Source organism: Balearica regulorum, chromosome Z (genome assembly GCF_011004875.1).
Source record: "Balearica regulorum gibbericeps isolate bBalReg1 chromosome Z, bBalReg1.pri, whole genome shotgun sequence".
Lineage (NCBI taxonomy): Eukaryota > Metazoa > Chordata > Aves > Gruiformes > Gruidae > Balearica > Balearica regulorum.
In genome coordinates, this window is record NC_046220.1 from 43,239,110 (window position 1) to 43,257,877 (window position 18,768).

An 18,768-nucleotide genomic window follows, 5' to 3' on the forward strand; every position below is an offset into this window, starting at 1 on the left:
TGACTCAGTAACAGCTTCATGATTTAGTGATTCTCCCCAGTGTACTCTTCTGTGGTGTGCCATTGGCTGTGGTGGAGCCCCTCTGGCAGCAAACTATCTTTACAAGGATTGATACTGACCATGTCTCTTCTAGGAGTTTAGCGCTTCACACCCATTCCCAATAGCACAGAGCCAAATTGGTTCTGTCTTCTCCACTGTGACTTGGAGACCTTTTCTACTTCAGTTTAATTTGTGCCTGTCCCTGTCTGGCTCCAGGAGCAGGATAATGATTGTAGCCATAATAAACGTCTTTAAAATAACATTTCTTTTAAGATTCACTCTATTAATCTTTCTTTTCTTCATTTACATAAATAAAAATGAAATTGTTTTTCTGTAAGGCATACTGGCATTGCTGCATCCACTTAAGTATTTTTATGTATTACAGCATCCAGAATAACACCAAAAAATAAAAAAGAAAAAAGAAAAGGCCTTTGAAGGAAGGGTGAGGGGAAAGAAAGGACTTTATATAAAAACTTAAGTTTTATGTAGCCTACCAAACTGTAAGAGAACACATTTCAGTGACTTCTTCCACCATTACTGATCTCCTGAACTCTGTTACCCTATTTTCTATATTTATAGCTGTTACTTATTGGCCTGTGTGCCTCTGTGAGCAAATGCATTTATTTAAATTAGATATAGTATTTCCAGGTCATTTTATGTGTCTTAGAATAGACCAAAATTAGCTGAACCATCAGCTATCATTTTCTGCCTTTGATGACTTCATAGTATGTCATTTTAGACAATTATTTTTTCTTTGTATGAATAAATAGGCATTCTTACTGAAACTGAGGAATGTGTCATCATTACATTACATAATTTAATCTCAGCATCCTAAGAGATATGATCGAAAAATAAATTATTTAGAAAGGCCGGATATGTATTGGAATATGTCTTAAACTGTATAGTTAGCATTTCTAAGTATTGATTATTCCAGAATGGCTCAGATTTTGTTGGGAAAAACAATTATAGAATAATTATATTTTTTTCTGTCCCCAATATTTTCTTATTAGATCATCTCATTCTTCTTGTGTGGATGAAGATTATGATTCTTTAGCCCTTTGTGATCCTATGCAAAGGATAAACTGTGAAGTTGACAGCTTACCTGAGAGCTGTTTTGACAGTGGTTTGTCTACCCTGAGAGATTCAAATGATTATGATTCAGAAGTGGAATACAGGCATCAAAGGATTTTTCAAAGGTCACAGTGTATGCAAGAAAGCTTTGGTGGTGATGCTTCTGATACAGATGTAAGTGCTGGACTTACTCCTTCTCTGAGAAAGACCTTTAGTTGAAGACAAAATCAGTGTCCTGTTCTTAAAATGAAGTGGATCTTTGCCTATACTAAGTATTTTGGGTTGTATGCATTTAAATAAGATTAGTGACAGTTTTTTGGAGAATGCAGAAATAGCTACTCCTCTTTAAAAGAAAATGTTTATTTTGACATTTTTGATAGATTTTTAAGGTAATAACTTCATTTTTGAAGCACACAGGGTTTTTGAAGGTTGTTAAACAGCATGCAGACAGGAACCCATTTTCTAATGATTAAAAAGCAGATACTATAGAAGTAAAATAGGTTTCTGTTCACTGTCTCTTACTGTGAGATGAAAAAATCACATATATGAGAAAAAGAATAATGTTAGTGCATACATTGATTTACACAGTAAGTCTCAGAGAAATGTAGGAAGGTGTTACTGTGTCCATTTTATTGTTAGAGCTTTACTGATGACTACATAGTAAGACTAGTATCAAGCACAGCTGAACATGGGTTTTTTTTAGAGCAGATCCTCTACTGTGCATTTAGTTGAGACATTTAATCTCTGCTGTTGAAAATGCTATGAATAGTGCTGATTACAGCTGTGCTGTATTTAATTTAGCTTGAGTAGTAGTAGCATACAGAGTAATATCTTGTAGGGAAATTCTTAATTTTTGTCAAATAAGCTTTGAAATAAAGTATTTGTTTATTGAAATTGGTTTTTAAGCTGAAATTTTCCATATGGAAATTAATTGACTCTTATCTGGAAACTGTACTGAAAGCATATATGCCAAATAGGAAACACCTTTAGCGACCCATAGTAGGCTACAGTGAACCCCAGCTGTGAATTAGAACAGAACAATCACAGTATTTCGACTAGAACTGCACAGCTCTATTTGGTCCTTTATCTGTGTTTAATCCAAACTGTTGAAACAAATGTTTTAATCAGTCTTAGCTGTGCCTTTCTGAAAAAAAAGCATACTTTTCTCACTGGAGCTAACACGCTGGCTTGTTCTTTCAGGTTCCAGAGATCAGGGATGAAGAAGCATACAGTCCTGATAGCAGCAGTACAGTATTAGACTGGAAGCCCTCACGACCAGTAAGTCGAAGCAGCTCAATTGTTTCAACAAGGAAATACATATCTGCTCTCACCCCTCAGGTAACCAGTTCTTTAGGGGAAAGAAAAAAAAGTGTTTGATATAGAGAATATTTTTATATAAATATATGAGTTGAAATAGAGGGGTTCTTTTTCTTTTCAGTCAGATGCAACTGAGTCTACTCCAAAATACCCCAGTTCAGAGAAGGCTTACAAGATTGTTCTTGCTGGAGATGCAGCAGTGGGAAAATCCAGTTTCCTTATGAGACTTTGCAAGAATGAATTTCGAGGCAATACCAGTGCAACCCTGGGTATAGTTATTGTTCTTCTTAAAATACTAAACTAAATTTCATTGCTGTTCTCTAGAAGTGGGTGAAAAGATTAGCCTTTGTGATTGCTTGCCAGGGTTTCCTGAATATACACAGGCAGTTTCTTAGGCTGTGAGGTCTAATTGAGTACTAAAGCTTGGAAATGCCTAACTGCTGTTCGGAGTGGATAACTGCTCTAATCTCATTTCTCTTTGCAAAGCACAAAGCCTATTCCTGAACAACACAAAGCACTAGAAAAGGGACTTTCAGTATAATGAACTTAGAATGTATGTGCAATCCTTTTCGCGTTTTTCATTGCTTTCTTGTCTTCTCAGCTCTTTCCTCCTTCCTTAGTATTTCATACTATCCTTTGATGTCTTTCATACTATTTTTTGTCTCCATTTCTTCAAAATGTTATTGAAGCTTTCATTTAAAGGCAGCTGGAGGGATTTCTGACTGATTTGTTATGTATATTATTATAGCTATCAGCTAGCAAACTTGTCTTACTGATTCCAAAGACCGAATTTTTGTCTTCTGATCAAATCATAGTTGTATATTTGTTTATTGGCTCTGAGTCAGTATTTTTGTTCAAATTTATCTTTTTCCTCCTTGGCATTTGAAATAAAGTCTGTTTTATACTACGTTTTCTCTTGTTCTAGAAAACTGTTTAGCAAAATAAAGCAGGTAGGGATCTTCTTGTTTGCTGGTCATAATGCCAAAGTCCTGTCAATTCTTCTGGGGAAAAGTGTGGGTAAAATATTTCTTTAAATATTTTTCTGAAGACAAATCAAATATGTTCAGAGGATTATTACAGTTCAAGGCTATGTGAATGACTGAAAGCTCATAATCTACTAAAAGAGATGAATTTTGAAATAACTGTTGTATAGGGCACTTAACTTTTCATTTTCTGTGGGTTTTTTGAGGTTATTGATGGTTTTGATTAGAATATATACATTATTCTTTTCAGGTGTGGATTTTCAAATGAAAAGACTAATAGTTGATGGAGAACCTACAGTGCTACAACTGTGGGACACAGCTGGGCAGGAAAGGTTCGTGATTCTCTGCACTTATGTAATTTAAACTGTTTTGTTTCTAAAAGACATCTGCCTTTTTTCATCTAGGTGAAAAAAAATTCACTAAATATTCTATTGCCCTATAGTAAGTCAGTCAGTGTGGCCATATGTAAATGTCTAGAGACAGATGTGATTTTGCTCTGCTGAGACCCCAGGACAGGTGGAATGTTTATTTGTTAGCTTTGGTGATGCCTGAGGCAATCTTTTGTCTCTGCAGAGAGAAATAGTTGAGGTTCACCATAGCATTAATTAAATCCATATGTCCCTCTCTTGCAATGTAAAATAATGGAGCAGATGTACACTGTTTCTTCCATTTTTAGTCTTTTGCTTTCTTTGTCCTTACATACCTGTATTTCTGAGCAGGATTCCCTTCCCTTACCCCTTCTCTCCTTTCCTTGAAATTCCTGGTTGTGATGTGCATTGTATTTAGTGTAGGAAATCTTCTTCCCAAAAACATTAAAAAGACTTAAGGCAAAAATGTACAGATTGCTGAATGTATATCCAAGGTTCTTCAAGTTATTGTGTAGAGTTTCCTCAAAATCTTATAACATCCTTACTTGAGAGCCATTACTTCTTTACTGACAGCTTTTGGGGCTTATTAAGAGGTTAATCTAACACCTCGGAAGTCAGTTTAGTCTGTTCATTGACCGAGATTTGTATTGGGCTGTATGTGTTTTCTTTTGCCTGAATGAATGATTATGTAGTCAGAAGGTAGTCAGAAGCCCGATCATTCTCCTCCCTTATAATAGATTTGAGAAGAATATTTAAATATGTACTGTAAATACCTTGTTGTTGCACTTGGTTGTTAAGTAAATTGTGTTATGTTAATGGCAAAGATGACTGTAACTGAAATAAGTTCATTCGTTTCATATTTTTTCAAATGTAGCAGAGTAACCCACTCAATTTATGAAGTTATATGTGAGTGAAAAAGCCTTGTCACCTAATCAAAAGTCCAGTGCAAAGCAGATTATTTGTAATAGATACACTGTAGATTGTTTTGGCACAAAAAATGTTGATTGCTGTTTAGGACAGAATCTTGTGTATCCTTATGGAGCATTTGTGGACCTGCATCAGCAGTTTGCAAGAGCTGCTTGTGAAAGAAGCTATGAGAAATCTCATCTTGTAATGTGGAGAGAGTCTTACTCAGTAGTGCCATAAAGTAATGCTGTGTTCTTAATGATGTTAAATTGAATTATTTTTTGATGGTGTAGCCTGATGCAAATCTCTTTTTTCTGAAAGATTCCGAAGTATTGCTAAATCATACTTCAGAAGAGCAGATGGTGTCTTACTGCTATATGATGTAACGTGTGAAAAAAGCTTTCTTAATGTGCGAGAATGGGTAGATATGATCGCGGTAAGAACCTTAAATATATACAACTTACAAACTATATTTCACTGCATTGTTAACATTATTATTTGTAAAATTTGAATATGTGCATGTTGGAATTAGCCTGATAGCCGTCTTTTATAGGAAGTAAAAGCTATGTGGAAGTCCTAAGTGCATCCTGACGTATTCAGTTTGTGTTAAAACCACTAACATCTTTTTGTATAAAAGGATATCGTGTAATCACACTCTTCCCATTCACTTCCTTTTGAAATGAACATGACAGCCCATTATAGATACCCTCTTTTGAATGGCTTGGATATTGCTTGGAATCTCTGCATTTTAAACCAGTATGTGAGATTCTGTGAATTCGCTATAGTTCAAGTGAAATTTCCAGTATTTCTTTCTACTATTACATCTTGATTGTTTATTTGAATACAAATTTGCGTTTAATGGAAAGGGTTTTTTCTCTTGTACCAGGGGTGTTTAATAGGAGGGAAAGTGATAAACAAAATCTTTAATTCATCTTTTGAAAACCATTTCTTTTAATCATGGTAAAGGAGTTGGTCACTTTTCCCATAGTAATTTTGTCATGTAGCATTTAGATACAGTAACCGTTTCCATTAGATTAACTTAACACATGAAATTTCTTGTTGAGAAACAGGGCTTATGGGAATGGAAGCACGTCTTTGCAGGCTGATGTTTAAGCTGCCTGCTTAAATATTGACTAGCTCAAGAAAAGTTCTCCGCATGACTTTCATAATTTGTCATTTTTTGTGATAGTGTGCAAGATTTTTTTTTCTGGCAAGGAAATCAGTATGACATGATGATGCTAGTTACTTTCCTGAATTCTGAGTGTTCTAGCAATAAGGAAATAAAAAAAATCCTTTTTACAGGATGCAACTCATGAGAATATTCCAATTATGATGGTGGGAAACAAAGCAGATCTCCGTCAAGCTGTTACAGAACAAGGGCAAAAATGTGTGCCTATAAACTATGGGGAAAAGCTGGCTATGGTAAGGTCTGAGTCTACCTTTAGTATAAAATGGTCTTAAAAACTTTAATCTGAAAACCACATGAGAAATTAGTAAACAAAAGTAATTTTCTTGTCATTTGTTCAAATCTAGTAATTAGGGTTCATGGATACTTTTCATGAAAACTATTCTATTTTGATGGTGTTTCCTGGGCTAAGTCACATCTCCGTGTCCACTGAGCTGAACTTCATTACTGGCTGGGATAGTCTTCTCAGTCTTTATGGTGAAAAAGTGGATGGACTAGGAGACTGAGTTTTTTCTGCTGCCAAAGAGAAATTGCTAGTGCAAATATGAAGCACGCTAGTGCTTTTCGCCTGGCTATCCAGCCTTTGACCGGAATATTTTAATCTTCAAGAGACTCTCTTGTATTCCTGCCACATCTGCAAAAAGAAAAAAAAGGAACTCTGCTATAAATAGAAGTATGGACAAGTTTTTTGCATGTATTTATATGGGGGATAAGGGATGCACATATCCCGTATTTTGCAGGAAAAAATGTAGAATCTTTAGAGTCTTGTGTTGCTAGGTGCTTGTGCAAGTGACTGATTATACTGGAGCAGATACCACATCTGTTACTTATGGAATGATATTTCTGGTTAAGTTAGAATACCAGATGCTGTAGTTCATGAGTAGCTAACAAGCTGGATTCAGTAACCTGTCCTAGCAACTCTCTTCCTATTTTGTAATCTTGTGGACAAGAAGATTGAGTTTAGACATTAAGCCTACGAAGTGTTTTTTATTCATTTTGTTAATTCAGAATATACTGAATATAAAAAGGTACAATTAAAAAGCAATTACTGTTTTTTTCGCCGTACTAAAGTGAATATATTGGAGAATGAAGAGTACCAGAAGAAATCCTGTTCATTTAAATGTGTGTCATCTTTCTTTCTGTTATTGAGGAAACCATTTGTAATTGAATATACATATTTAGATGGGAACCATTTCCAATTAGTTGGCTTAACATTTTATTTTTACTCACAGACTTATAATGCACTATTCTGTGAAACAAGTGCTAAAGATGGATCTAATATTGTAGAAGCAGTTCTTCATCTTGCTCGGTAAGTAGCCATGTTTCTATCTTCAAATAAACACATCTCAGTATAATTTATAAAAGGACATTATATGTGAATATACATACAAATACACACGTACATTTAAAAATGTACCAACATCAAATTCAACAAACACAATTTAAAAAAGAATACCATGTTAAATTTTTATAGATAAATGAAGTTTAATCAAGTAACATTTTTGCTTGCAAATGTTACAAAGCTGTCTCAATAATTGTATTTAAATTAGAGCTCAGTTATGCAGCTCACGAGTTTAAAACCTGTTTGGTTAATGAATTACATTTTTAATGGTACATGGATTTACTTTTTTAATTCTTTCTTAATTTCAAATGCATCTAATTCTATACATAATTAATTCTTAATTCTTTCACATATATTAATATATATTCAGTTTTATTACTGACCATTCTAATCCCACATTTTCTTTAATGTCCCTTTCCCTAAATTGTTTAAAAGATAGAAATTCTGATCATATCCATTTAGCAACCTGGTATTTCTGTGATAATATGTGAGCCAAACATTACACTTCTAAATTTCCAAACCATTCTTGGTTACGATATAATTTTGAAGGGCTGGCGGTATGTAATGAATCCTTAGCCTCTGATTTTTCGGTTTAATACATGGAGCTCAAAGCCAGGATTACAAACCATATTCATGTGATTTTTGCAGCAGTCTAATGCAATAATAAAACTTTTTGACGTTTGGTCAGTGTTTGATGATTCATTGTTAAAATACTACTGATTAATGTGACTTGCAAACACATTACTGGCTTTCTAGAGAGGATCATTGCTTCTTCACATAGGACTTTCAAGAGCACTCGTATTTCCAGGAAAATGCATCCGTTAGAGATGCAGCAAGAATCCAGGCGGTTGTTTGTCTGTCAACGTCAATGTGAAGTTAATTGCTGATTTGTTAAATGACTCATTTCCAAGAATCTGGATGTGAATGCAGGAGTGGATTATGAAATGAGGCAACATACATGGCACAGTTATATAATATTAATCACAGTTGGAAAATTATCTCTAATTTTAAACATGATAACTTTGTTTCATGGATAAAAAAATGTTTTGGCAATTGGAGCCTCTCTTCTCAGAATTTAAAAAACCAAAATAATTTCTATCTTTCTTCACAAGGTTCATTAATGCTCAAATGGCCTAGACATTACCCAGAAACTTGGTCTGGAATGGTTGCCTGCAACTTGTTTTCTCAAGTCTTAGTAATTTGTATTCTTTGAAAGAAACATTTAATTTTGAAACAAAAATTTCTAAATGAACATTTCATTAGAGCAGATAGTTTTACAGACTTATCTGTTACCCTTTGTAGTGTTCGTTTCTGCCACTGTTGAATAATTCAGTGTTCTGAGAGGAACTTCATGAATTTACTAATATGATGAGGACTTAAATTACATTTTAGATATCTGTCTATGAAAATGTGTATAAATATATAAAAGCAAGAAATTTTAGATCTGGCTTTTGACATTCTAGGGGGCCCATAGTAAAAATACAGATCAATAATTGCTCCTACATATGTAACATTTAAGTCTGCATTTATAATAAAAAATTCCACAATATGCATTTTTCCTTTGAGGGTAAACTTATACTTGAAATTGCAGTTACGTAGTTTTGTACTTTCAGCTACAAATATATTCTGTTTCTATTGTAATATACTGAAGCCAACAAAGAAACACGATCAAAGCAAAAGGGAAAACAGAACATTGTGGAGTTATTACATATCAGAAATTATTATATTTGTATTACTAACTATAATTTCTATAGAAATACTGATATGATTCCCAAAGTGGAAACTTACAAGACACGTTGATTCTGTGCACCAAAATCCATAGTTTTAACCACGCAATAGATGATGCCGACCTCTGTAAGATACACTGGAAGAAACGGATCAGTGAACGTGAATAGAAATATATTAATTGAGTGCATTTTTTTGTTTGTTGTTTGATTTTTTTTACAGCGAAGTGCGAAAACGAAGTGATAATCAAGATGATACAAGGTCAGTAACCAGTCTGGCTGGGACACCTGTCAAAAAATCGGCACTCACAAAAAACTGTTGCAATGTTTAAGTGATAGATACTTTTCCTGACCTAAATAACTTGTGTATTTACAAAACAAAATAATGAAGGATTTCAATAATGTATTTGTTTTATTGTGGATTTATACATTTGTGTATTTAGAAATTGCACATCATGTTAAAAATCCAGACTCTACTTTCTGCTCATTCATATGCACTTGCTTTGCCCCATAGGCTCTGGTTTCACTTTTCTTAAGTAATATAAGTCAATGAAGTGAGCTCAGAATCAATGTTATAGTAGTCACAGCATACAATATTGTAATGTATTTTATCATCTTTACCTGCTTGTTTCTTTATGGGCTCAATATTTCTTACAAACAGAACATGATAATATCATATATCACTCATAGGAAAAGAAAAAACAACAGCTTCAATTAATTTAATGTCTTTTTGCTTGTGTCTGCTTATCTAGTTTTTTGAAGGCCTTAAGTTATATGTTGATGAAACATTTCCCAAGAAAACCCCAAATCATTAAAAGATTGCCTAGATCCAGGTAAACTGTAAGTTCAGGGCATGATGCAGAATGGTCTCTGTTGGGAGAAGACTGGCAGGTGCATGTGGTTCTGCTTTAATGTCACAAAAGTTGGCAAGTTAGAATTTAATTGTGGGAGTTGGGGTTTGATTCAGAACTGAGAAGTAGATTTTACATCTGATCCTACACAGCTCAGAAGTAAAAGGAACATTTGTGTGGACCATTACCATTCAAAACTCCAGAGACACATAATACCTGTGATATGTAGGATTACTGATATAAATTAATGATCCAATACCTGCCTGTTTGTTTAGATTAGATTTTTATTAGTATTATAGAGAGATATATGTTGTAATTCTTCCCTTGTTTTTCAAATGGATTCCATACAGACACTAATTGACTAATTGAAGGATTGTAATAGTACAGAGGAGTCTGTTTTAATGGATATTTGTATGCATTTTTGAAGTTTTAAACTTGTAGGTGAAAGAATTACTGCACATGCACAAGCATCTGTATTAACTGCTCATTAAAAGAGGTCTCTGAAATGAACAGCAACCACTAACCTTAATGAGAAGTCCTTTGCCTGATTTCAGGAAAAATTCTGAGAAACACACCACCGGCTGGTGGCTTTAGGTATCAGCATCTCTAAAAACTGAGTTGTTATTGCTTATAATAGTTCCCAACAGTCCTGTAGGGTAGTAGAAATTGTAGGTGTTTCTACAGTTAACAATCATGATCCAATTCTTCTCAGCTTTCACTAATTTTGATGGGAATAGGATAGGGGCTCTTCAGAGCCAGCAAACCATTTCAGTCTTTTCAGTGTATATGAATAAAACATCTCCAGTAAACTAGCTCAGTAAATCAACCTTGGATAAAATTTTATGGACTGATTGGAAACCCATATGACTAGCAGCTGTTACTGCATTTTATCAACACTGTATTTGAACACAGTATAGCCTGTGTTGTGTTGTCAGTTTTATAAAATGTGGAGTTCTCAGGAACAGGATGGTTCATAATTTAAAAATAAATTACAGTTTTAAAGTAGGAAGAGCAGTGTTTTTAGGCATCCTTTCAAACCTCTAGATCAGAGCAGCTAATCCTCAGGTAACTATCTGAAAACTTGTTCTTAACAGACAGAGAAATTTAATGCTAGAAGGAATAAGACATTTTATTTCACTGTATTGTCTTTCAGCCCGAGAAGAGAAAACATGTTTGGTGTCCTTTTGAAGTTCTAAGGGGATCTTCACACACTACCTTATTCCATGCAGGTGACTTTAGGGTTGTAGCATCTTCCCACCCAGCAGTACAAGAGGCCTCATTGTAGTCCTGCGACTTACCTGGAGCAGGTGGCAGAGAATGAAGGAGATGCAGGTGTACCAGGAATATGCCTGGTCACATATGTATTGTTTACTATTAACCTTGTAATATTTAAACAAGAAAATCACAGCTGTAATTAGTTTCTCTGAGGAGAAAATCATGCTTAACCAAGCACATTGATGAGGGCCTCTTCTGTGGTGTTTGTGTGTAGAAGCTTCTGTCTGTTCCGAAGGAGTGAAATGGAAGTACAATTAATATGGGTTTTACTTGCAGACAGTTCTGCAGCAGTAGAGAGGAGAGAGGGAGATGATCCAGTGCTTGGTTTCTGAAGTGTAAGCTTACAACATGTAGGCATTTGCATTTTCTCAGGATGGGAAGGTCATGATTATAAGCTGTTACTTACATTCCAAAATATTTTTCCTTCAGTGTTGTTAACTTCTGTTAACTTGTAGGGCTTAGACTGAGGCTCAGTGTTCTAAATGTGTCTCCTGAACCACGGGGTTTGACCAACTCTGTGGTCTTGGACTGCAGTAAATGAGGTGAAATATGTTTGCTTGAACCTTGTTGACACACCTGCATGAGCAAAATATTTTGGCTGGATACAGAGAATCACATAAAGTTGTTTGCAGGAAGGATTTCTGGAAGTGGTTTTGTCCAACCTCCCAAGCACCCAAGTAGAGATGGACTGTTGCCAGCCATACATCAGGTTAGCTGTGGGTTTGGATAGACAGGCTGTGAAAATCCCCAAAGACAGTGATTCCACCACCATTCTGGGCAATCTGTTCCTGTGCTTGCACTCCCCTTATGGATAAAAATTTCTCTCCGTGTCCAACGTCAGTTTCCCAAGTGGCTACAAATTCGTAGCTGTTTCCCCTTATTATATCATCTCCTGCTACCAAGAAGAGTTTGGCTGCGATCTTGGTAACTCCCCTTTCAGTATCTGTAGGTTGTTGGCCCTCTCTTCACCAGTATAACAACATCGTGAGGTACCTCTTGCAAATGTGGGTTCCACGTCCCAGAGTTAGTAGCATGCATGCATGTGCAGTAATTGCTTTCATATCTAAGATTCTTATCCTACAAAGAGTGCCATGTGAATGTCCATACTTGTAGAGAGCTTGGTTGAAGGATATGAGTTCAGGGACCTGCCTTCACACCTATTTTTTTCTCTCTGCAGGATTGGGCCATTGATATTTTGGGTACTTTTTTTCATTTATTTTAATGACCAAAATCTCACGTGCTATTTGGCCAAATTATATAAATTTAATCACTTTTTTTAAGCTCTGTAATTTTTGTGTGTCATGTAAAGCAATAATTTGAAACAGTGTTGTTTTTTAAATAAGATTCAGGGTTGGAAACTGTTAACAAGGTTTTACCTTGGAGTAGTTTATGGTCAATGTATAAATTACTAAAAAAGCACTACCAAATGGGGATGTAGCTATAGCTCAGTTGGAACTAGTTTTAGAAATCCTATGATGATCAGTTCCATCAAGTCTGAATATTCACATAATACTATGTAGAATTCATGTGAAAGCAAAGGAACTTGGAAAAAATATTTAAATTTCAAAATTAAAGGATGTATTTATACATGGAAATAATGAATACATAAAGTTTTATTTTCTTTTGGCAAGCATGAGCTTTATGCTCTGACATGGTTGCACTATTGTACTTTGAATATTTTTATAGTTTAGTTCAGTACCTAAGAACTATTCATTTAATCGCACAGTTATTTTTTTAGTTAGTGGATGTGTTCCCTTAATACATGTATTTATTTGAAAAGGAAAAACCTTTTGTGGTTTTCCTCATGATATGTAAATAAATTATTTTTATTCAGTTGACATGGAAGTATTATTTTATCCTGTATTGGTTTTGACCCTTTTTAATTGTGGCATAGTACGCATTTCTGAGGCAATAATTTCTGAGATGCTCTGAAAATGTTTTGATCGCGTAAGTTCTTGTAACCACTTTGTGCCTGCTTAGCATACATTTAGTGGCTTAATAAGACAAGCTGCAGCTTCTTTTAATTGTTCTTAGAAGTACAGTTATGGCCTAACATGGTTCAAGTATTTTTCTGTGTAACTATTTTTGTATTGACTACAAAATCCTCTATTATTTTAGGAAAAATAAATTACAGTTTTAAATCTGAATAGCTGTTAAAATGTATCCCAGGGAAAATATCTATGGACCACTCCCGCATGTAGATGTGCACCCATGCAGATCCCCAATTAAGCTAATAGGTTCTGTGTTAGTGCAGGCAATCTGTTCATATATAGATCTTTTTAAAGAGGTTTTCTTTTTTTTCCACAATCCACTGCTGTACAACAATGCTAGGTAACTGTTTAGGGAAAAAGATTTCAGTGAAAGATACCCAATTCATAAAGCAAAGGGAGATAATTATTCATATAATCAAGGCATTCTGTAACATTACAAAGAAACCTGCTTCCTTGATGTTTCTGACTGTATTAGGTAATTAAAAAAAGTGGACCAATATCTCATGTGCAGTTCAAATGCCCTTTACCGTACCCCTGCCAGATTTGATATAGCATGTAATACTGTCCCTCTGACCCTGTCCAGAATACTTGTGGATTGGAGAAGCTTTTTACAGCATCAGTTATTTTAGTATTTCTCTCCCACTGTATTGCTATCAGGCTTAATCCTTTCTTGTTGGTATCCTTAGTACTGGTAACATTAATATTCATCCTTATTCATTTTTTTCACCTATCTTGTGAGAAAACTATTCTTATTGTAAAAGAAAATTTGACTCAGATATGTGGAATGTAGGTTCAAATTTTTTGCTCAGCTTGTAAAAAGAAGTCCTTTTTCTACAATTTCTGCTCTTTGAGTTATGGCTATGGATGGCTGGGTTTGTAGGAAATTAGTCATTAGTAACAAATAAACCCAAGCTGTGAAGGTTTCCCATTGAATATAACGTGAACTATTTAAAATAGAAGGATATTTTCATACTAGCATGAAGGAGAAATTCAGTGCCAATTGCATGTGCCAACTTTTATTAGAAGTCTGTATGTTATATAAATAAGGCTCTAAATTGTGAAAACTTTTGAAACTTTATAGTGTTTACAAGTAAAACTGTGGTGTTCATGCAGTTTCTTCCTCCTTAAACTACGGATCACTGCATTCACTGTAACTTTGTACATATTTATGTTTAAAAAGAACTACACATTTTCTGTATTACAAATTGCTGTATAATAAAATATGCTTCAAGTAGCCATTTTTCTTCAGTGTATTTTCTTGTTGTCAGTCCTCATGAACAGCAGTCCGGCATAGCATCTGTGACCTGTCAGTTTAATATCGTTAGGGTTCACCAATTTCTGTGGCCAACAGCATACAAGAGTGATGTGACCACTGGTATCTCTGGCTGCCTCCAACTTCTTAGCCTCAGTGAACAGTCATCAACTTACATCTGAGCTGAGAGGTATCCCTCACTGTGAGTCCCGAATAAAGCTTGAAATTATGCTGCTATACCTGTTTACAGAGATGGTTTAGCCACTCTAACTACTAATATGTGATATCGGTAAAGTAAGAAAGAAAAGAAAAAAAAAATAGGCAGAAGCAATAAACCTGTTGCAAATATGCTCTATATAGGGCTCTAGAACTCAAGTAGAAAATACTTGGGGATCCATATGTCAAAGAAAAAAAGTGCCCCAAAACCCAACGTAAAGCTGCTTGAGGTAAAGTTGGCAACTTTGAATGCTACCATAGAATTACAGAATCATTTAGTTTGGAAAAGACCCTTAAGATCATTGGGGCAACTGTTAACCTAGCACTGACACGTTCCACCATTAGACCATGTCCCTAAGCACTGCATCTACATGGCTTTTAAATACCTCCAGGGATGGTGACTCAACCATTTCCTTGGGCAGCCTGTTCCAATGATTGACAACCCTTTCAGTGAAGAGCAGAACTTGAGGCCATTTCCTCTTGTCCTATCACTTGTTACTTGGGAGAAGAGGCCAACACCCACAGGGCTACAATGTCCTTTCAGGTAGTTGTAGAAAGTGAGAAGGTCTTCCCTCAGCCTCCTTCAGGCTAAACAACCCCAGTTCCCTCAGCTGCTCCTCATAAGACTTGTGGTCTAGACCCTTCACCAGCTTTCGTTGCCCTTCTTTGGACACACTCCAGCACCTCAATGTCTTTCTTGTAGTGAGGGGCCCAAAACTGAACACTATTCAAGGTGTGGCCTCAAGAGTGCTGACTACAGGGGGACGATCACTTCCCCGGTCCTGCCGGCCACACTATTTGTGATACAAGCCAGGATGCTGTTGGCCGCCTTGGCTACCTGGGCACACTGCTGGCTCATATTTAGCTGACTGTTGACCAACACCCCCAGGTCCTTTTCCTCCAGGCAGCTTTCCAGTCACTCTTCCCCAAGCCTGTAGTGTCACATGGGGTTGTTTTGACCCAAGTCCATTGATCCAGTCTGTCCAGATCCCTCTGTAGAGCCTTCCTGTCCTCAAGCAGATCAACACTTCCACTCAACTTGGTGTCATCTGCAAACTTAGGGTGCACTTGATTCTCTCATCAAGACCATTGCTACTGAGCCCTGGGGAATACCACTTGTAACCAGTCACAGTGTTTTCTGAAGCTACTCTGAAGCCTATAAAGGCATTAACAACCTTGATATTATACAATCAACCTCCAGTTTAATTGTTAAAGCAACAGGAGTTAGAGCAACAGGGAAAGCGTGGCTTGGGACAGTAGGCACAGCATGAGAGCAAGTCCTGTTCTAAGCTCACATGTGGCTTCACTAGCAATTGGATCTGGAGATAAAGCATGAATGTGCTCCTTTGTGCCACACAGCAATAACCCATGGAAGCATGGGGTGGGCGTGGGGTGTGTGTGTCACTACCAAAATGCTCTTTCCAAAGCTTGAATTCCCTTCTAGAACACCAAGCTAATAAGCAAGACTTCAAATTTCATTTTCATATTAACTTTCCTCTTTAGGTATTTGCCTCCTTTATTTCTGTAACCTATTCTTCCTGTGGCCATAAAAGCAGTACAAATTAAAATGTAGTTTTGCTTTCTTTATAATTTGCACAAATGAAAAAAAAAAATATTGTTGAAATGGAAACGTTTAGCCATATTTATTACCCGATACTATCAGCATATAATCAGAAATAATTTTTGTATTCCTACATTAAGGGGCTATATCTTTTTATTGATATTATGGTCAGTGAGGAATTCTAGTCCATAATCTAGTGTTGTAATCCAAGGAAAATGAGATGTGCAGCAATGAAAGTCTATCTTCCTGCAATTAGAAGTACTCACCTGGTAGGTTTCCATTTGCACGTTGTACAAGTAATCACTGACTTTGCAAAGAACTTGCTACTGTTTACCTTTTGCAAAAGGTTTTTTTTTTTTGATCTTATTTAAAAATAAGGGGGAAAAAAATTCAAAGACAGAATCAAGGATAGAATCCTTAAAAGAATGGTGAAAATCCTTTGAGTTGCTTATTTTTTCTGCTCCCCAGCTCCAACTGTGGATTTCCATGAGGAAAACTGTTAAAGTGTTTGCATCAGAATAAAAGAGCAATGGAAACATTTAAGATATAGGAAAATGGGAAAAAAAGGCCAAAGCTACTATATTTAGAACAGAATACTCACTGCCTCATGGCTTTTTTTGCTGAAAGTAGCTTTCAGCTTTAGTCTGTATCCATTCCTTTAGAGTGTTTCCTTTTGTAGTTCTGTTCATGTCACAAACATATCTTTACAAGGGTAACTGTTGTTGGGGTTGTTAGAGAAAATCTTTAGGCATTTTGCAGTAAATTTCTGGGAAAAGTTCCTTTTATCAATTTAAGAAGTCAAAGTACCTGAGATTTGTGTTCATTCCACTAAAAAACTCAGTTAACCTCTATATAGTGAATAGATGCACATTCTAAGATAAAATAATGGAGCAAATCAACTGTTAATTAACATGCACATTAAATAATGTATACACACTTATTTTTATTTTATATACATACATGCATGTATATATATGTATTATGCATGCATATATGTATATGAAACAATGACTACTGTCTGTTTCTTAAAATATTAAAATCCTAGATCACCAGAGCTTTCCCTTAGTGGTTTTCATAAAAGGTAACAGTGACATCAATGTTTTTGTAATCTTTTCCTCTTAGTGTAAATGTGCTCTGAATCCAAGGTTGCATCTTGCTAAGCACATACTGCCAACTACTTTTGCTTTCGAAGCGCACAGAGTAGTTTTAGTGTTATATTGCAAAGTGCTTTGGGCTACCTTGTACATAGAATCATATTATCACTTAGGTTGGAAAAGACCCTTAAGATATTGAGTCCAACCGTTAACCTAGCACTGCCAAGCCCACCACTAAACCATGTCCCTAAGCACCACATCTATGTCTCTTTTAAATACCTCCAGGGATGGTGACTCAACCACTTCCCTGGGCAAAGGTAGTATAACATGTTTTGCATTCTATTCTGTAATTACTTAAGAATGCACATCAACCTTTGAGTCTGGAAGTGCCTCAGAATGATCCTCTTTCAAGATTTGCATGAATGATTCAGGTTGCAAGGTGGTCCCAAGGAATAAATAGTGTCTTTCCTAAAGACTTCATGGACCGTTTGAGCGCTAGGGTTCTTACAGAATAGCTGTGCTTTTTGAAGAGGAACGTGAATAATTGGAGCAGTGAAGTGCTGTGATGGGCATAAAATCTGTCCTTCTTAAATGGAAAACATACACGGATCATTTCATGTGTGTAACAGAGAGATAGTTTTTTCTGCCTGTTAAAGAAAGACTTGTCTCTTTTTTTGAAGTGTATTTACAAGTAATGAAGTACTGAGGAGGATAGGAGTCATGCAGCCTGTGTGTAGTGGCTTTACCAGGGAGCGTGATGACAAATCAAACTCTTAAGTGAGTTCAAAATAGAATATGACACTTTCAGTGAATGGAACAAATAGGTGATGTGGAGTGTGAAATATCTTTGGTGATTAGCTACTGATAGGATTTTGTTGAATAAAAGTGGTAAAATTATACTTCCAAAGAATACATTGTAAGCTAGATGGGGAGCTTTAAAATCCCAACCAGCGAAGCATGGAAGTGCCTATATAACTTTGAATGAAAGAGGCATAAGCAGGTTTAACCTGAGTCTTTTTCTTTAAAGACAAGTTCTGTAAACATTTTGTTAAGTCATAACAATTTATTAAATCCCATCTTTTTCTTACTTTTATCTTAAATCTGAAATTTAGGATTTAGGCACCTGAGTACTTTATATATCAAGGCATTTAAAATATTTTCTTTTGGAAGGAAAGTCATATATCCAAAAAATGTAACCAAATATTTGAAGGCCAAAAGTCGACCTGCACAGCGCACCCAGAAAGGCTTACTGTTCTTCTCTCAAATCCTGGAGTTTTCTAGTTCTTATTTTAGTCTTTTCATTTGTAACTTTGTCCTGTGTCTCTACGTGTCTACATATCCTTCCCTTATGGTCACTCTCCTCCTTCCATGCTTTTCCACACACTCTCATTCATCTACTTCCAATTATTCATGTCTTTTCCATTTTTCTTTCACCCCTAACTATTCCATTGCAAACTTCCATCTCTTCTGCTTCACTGTGATCCCAGTGCAAGGGCTCTGTCTTCTGACACTCCTGGGCCTACCTCTGCTACTCCTTAGGGAAAACTTTTTCAGGTAATCATATGATTATTTGCCAGCTTCCTAAAGAGGAG

The 18,768-nt window shown here is 35.8% G+C and overlaps 1 protein-coding gene across 3 annotated transcripts in view; it reads left to right on the forward strand.

Moving 5' to 3' along the window:
• Positions 1-12,155, forward strand: part of RASEF (RAS and EF-hand domain containing) — a 35,783-nt gene extending 23,628 nt beyond the window's left edge. For all 3 annotated transcript variants that reach the window (XM_075740064.1, XM_075740065.1, XM_075740066.1), the window contains 8 exons: positions 1,050-1,284; positions 2,311-2,448; positions 2,549-2,696; positions 3,661-3,742; positions 5,006-5,120; positions 5,987-6,106; positions 7,103-7,179; positions 9,160-12,155. In XM_075740064.1, the coding sequence (XP_075596179.1) occupies positions 1,050-1,284; positions 2,311-2,448; positions 2,549-2,696; positions 3,661-3,742; positions 5,006-5,120; positions 5,987-6,106; positions 7,103-7,179; positions 9,160-9,268 (1,024 nt within the window). In that variant the 3' untranslated portion in view covers positions 9,269-12,155. The remainder of the gene's footprint in view (positions 1-1,049; positions 1,285-2,310; positions 2,449-2,548; positions 2,697-3,660; positions 3,743-5,005; positions 5,121-5,986; positions 6,107-7,102; positions 7,180-9,159) is intronic.
• The last annotated feature ends 6,613 nt before the right edge of the window (positions 12,156-18,768 follow it).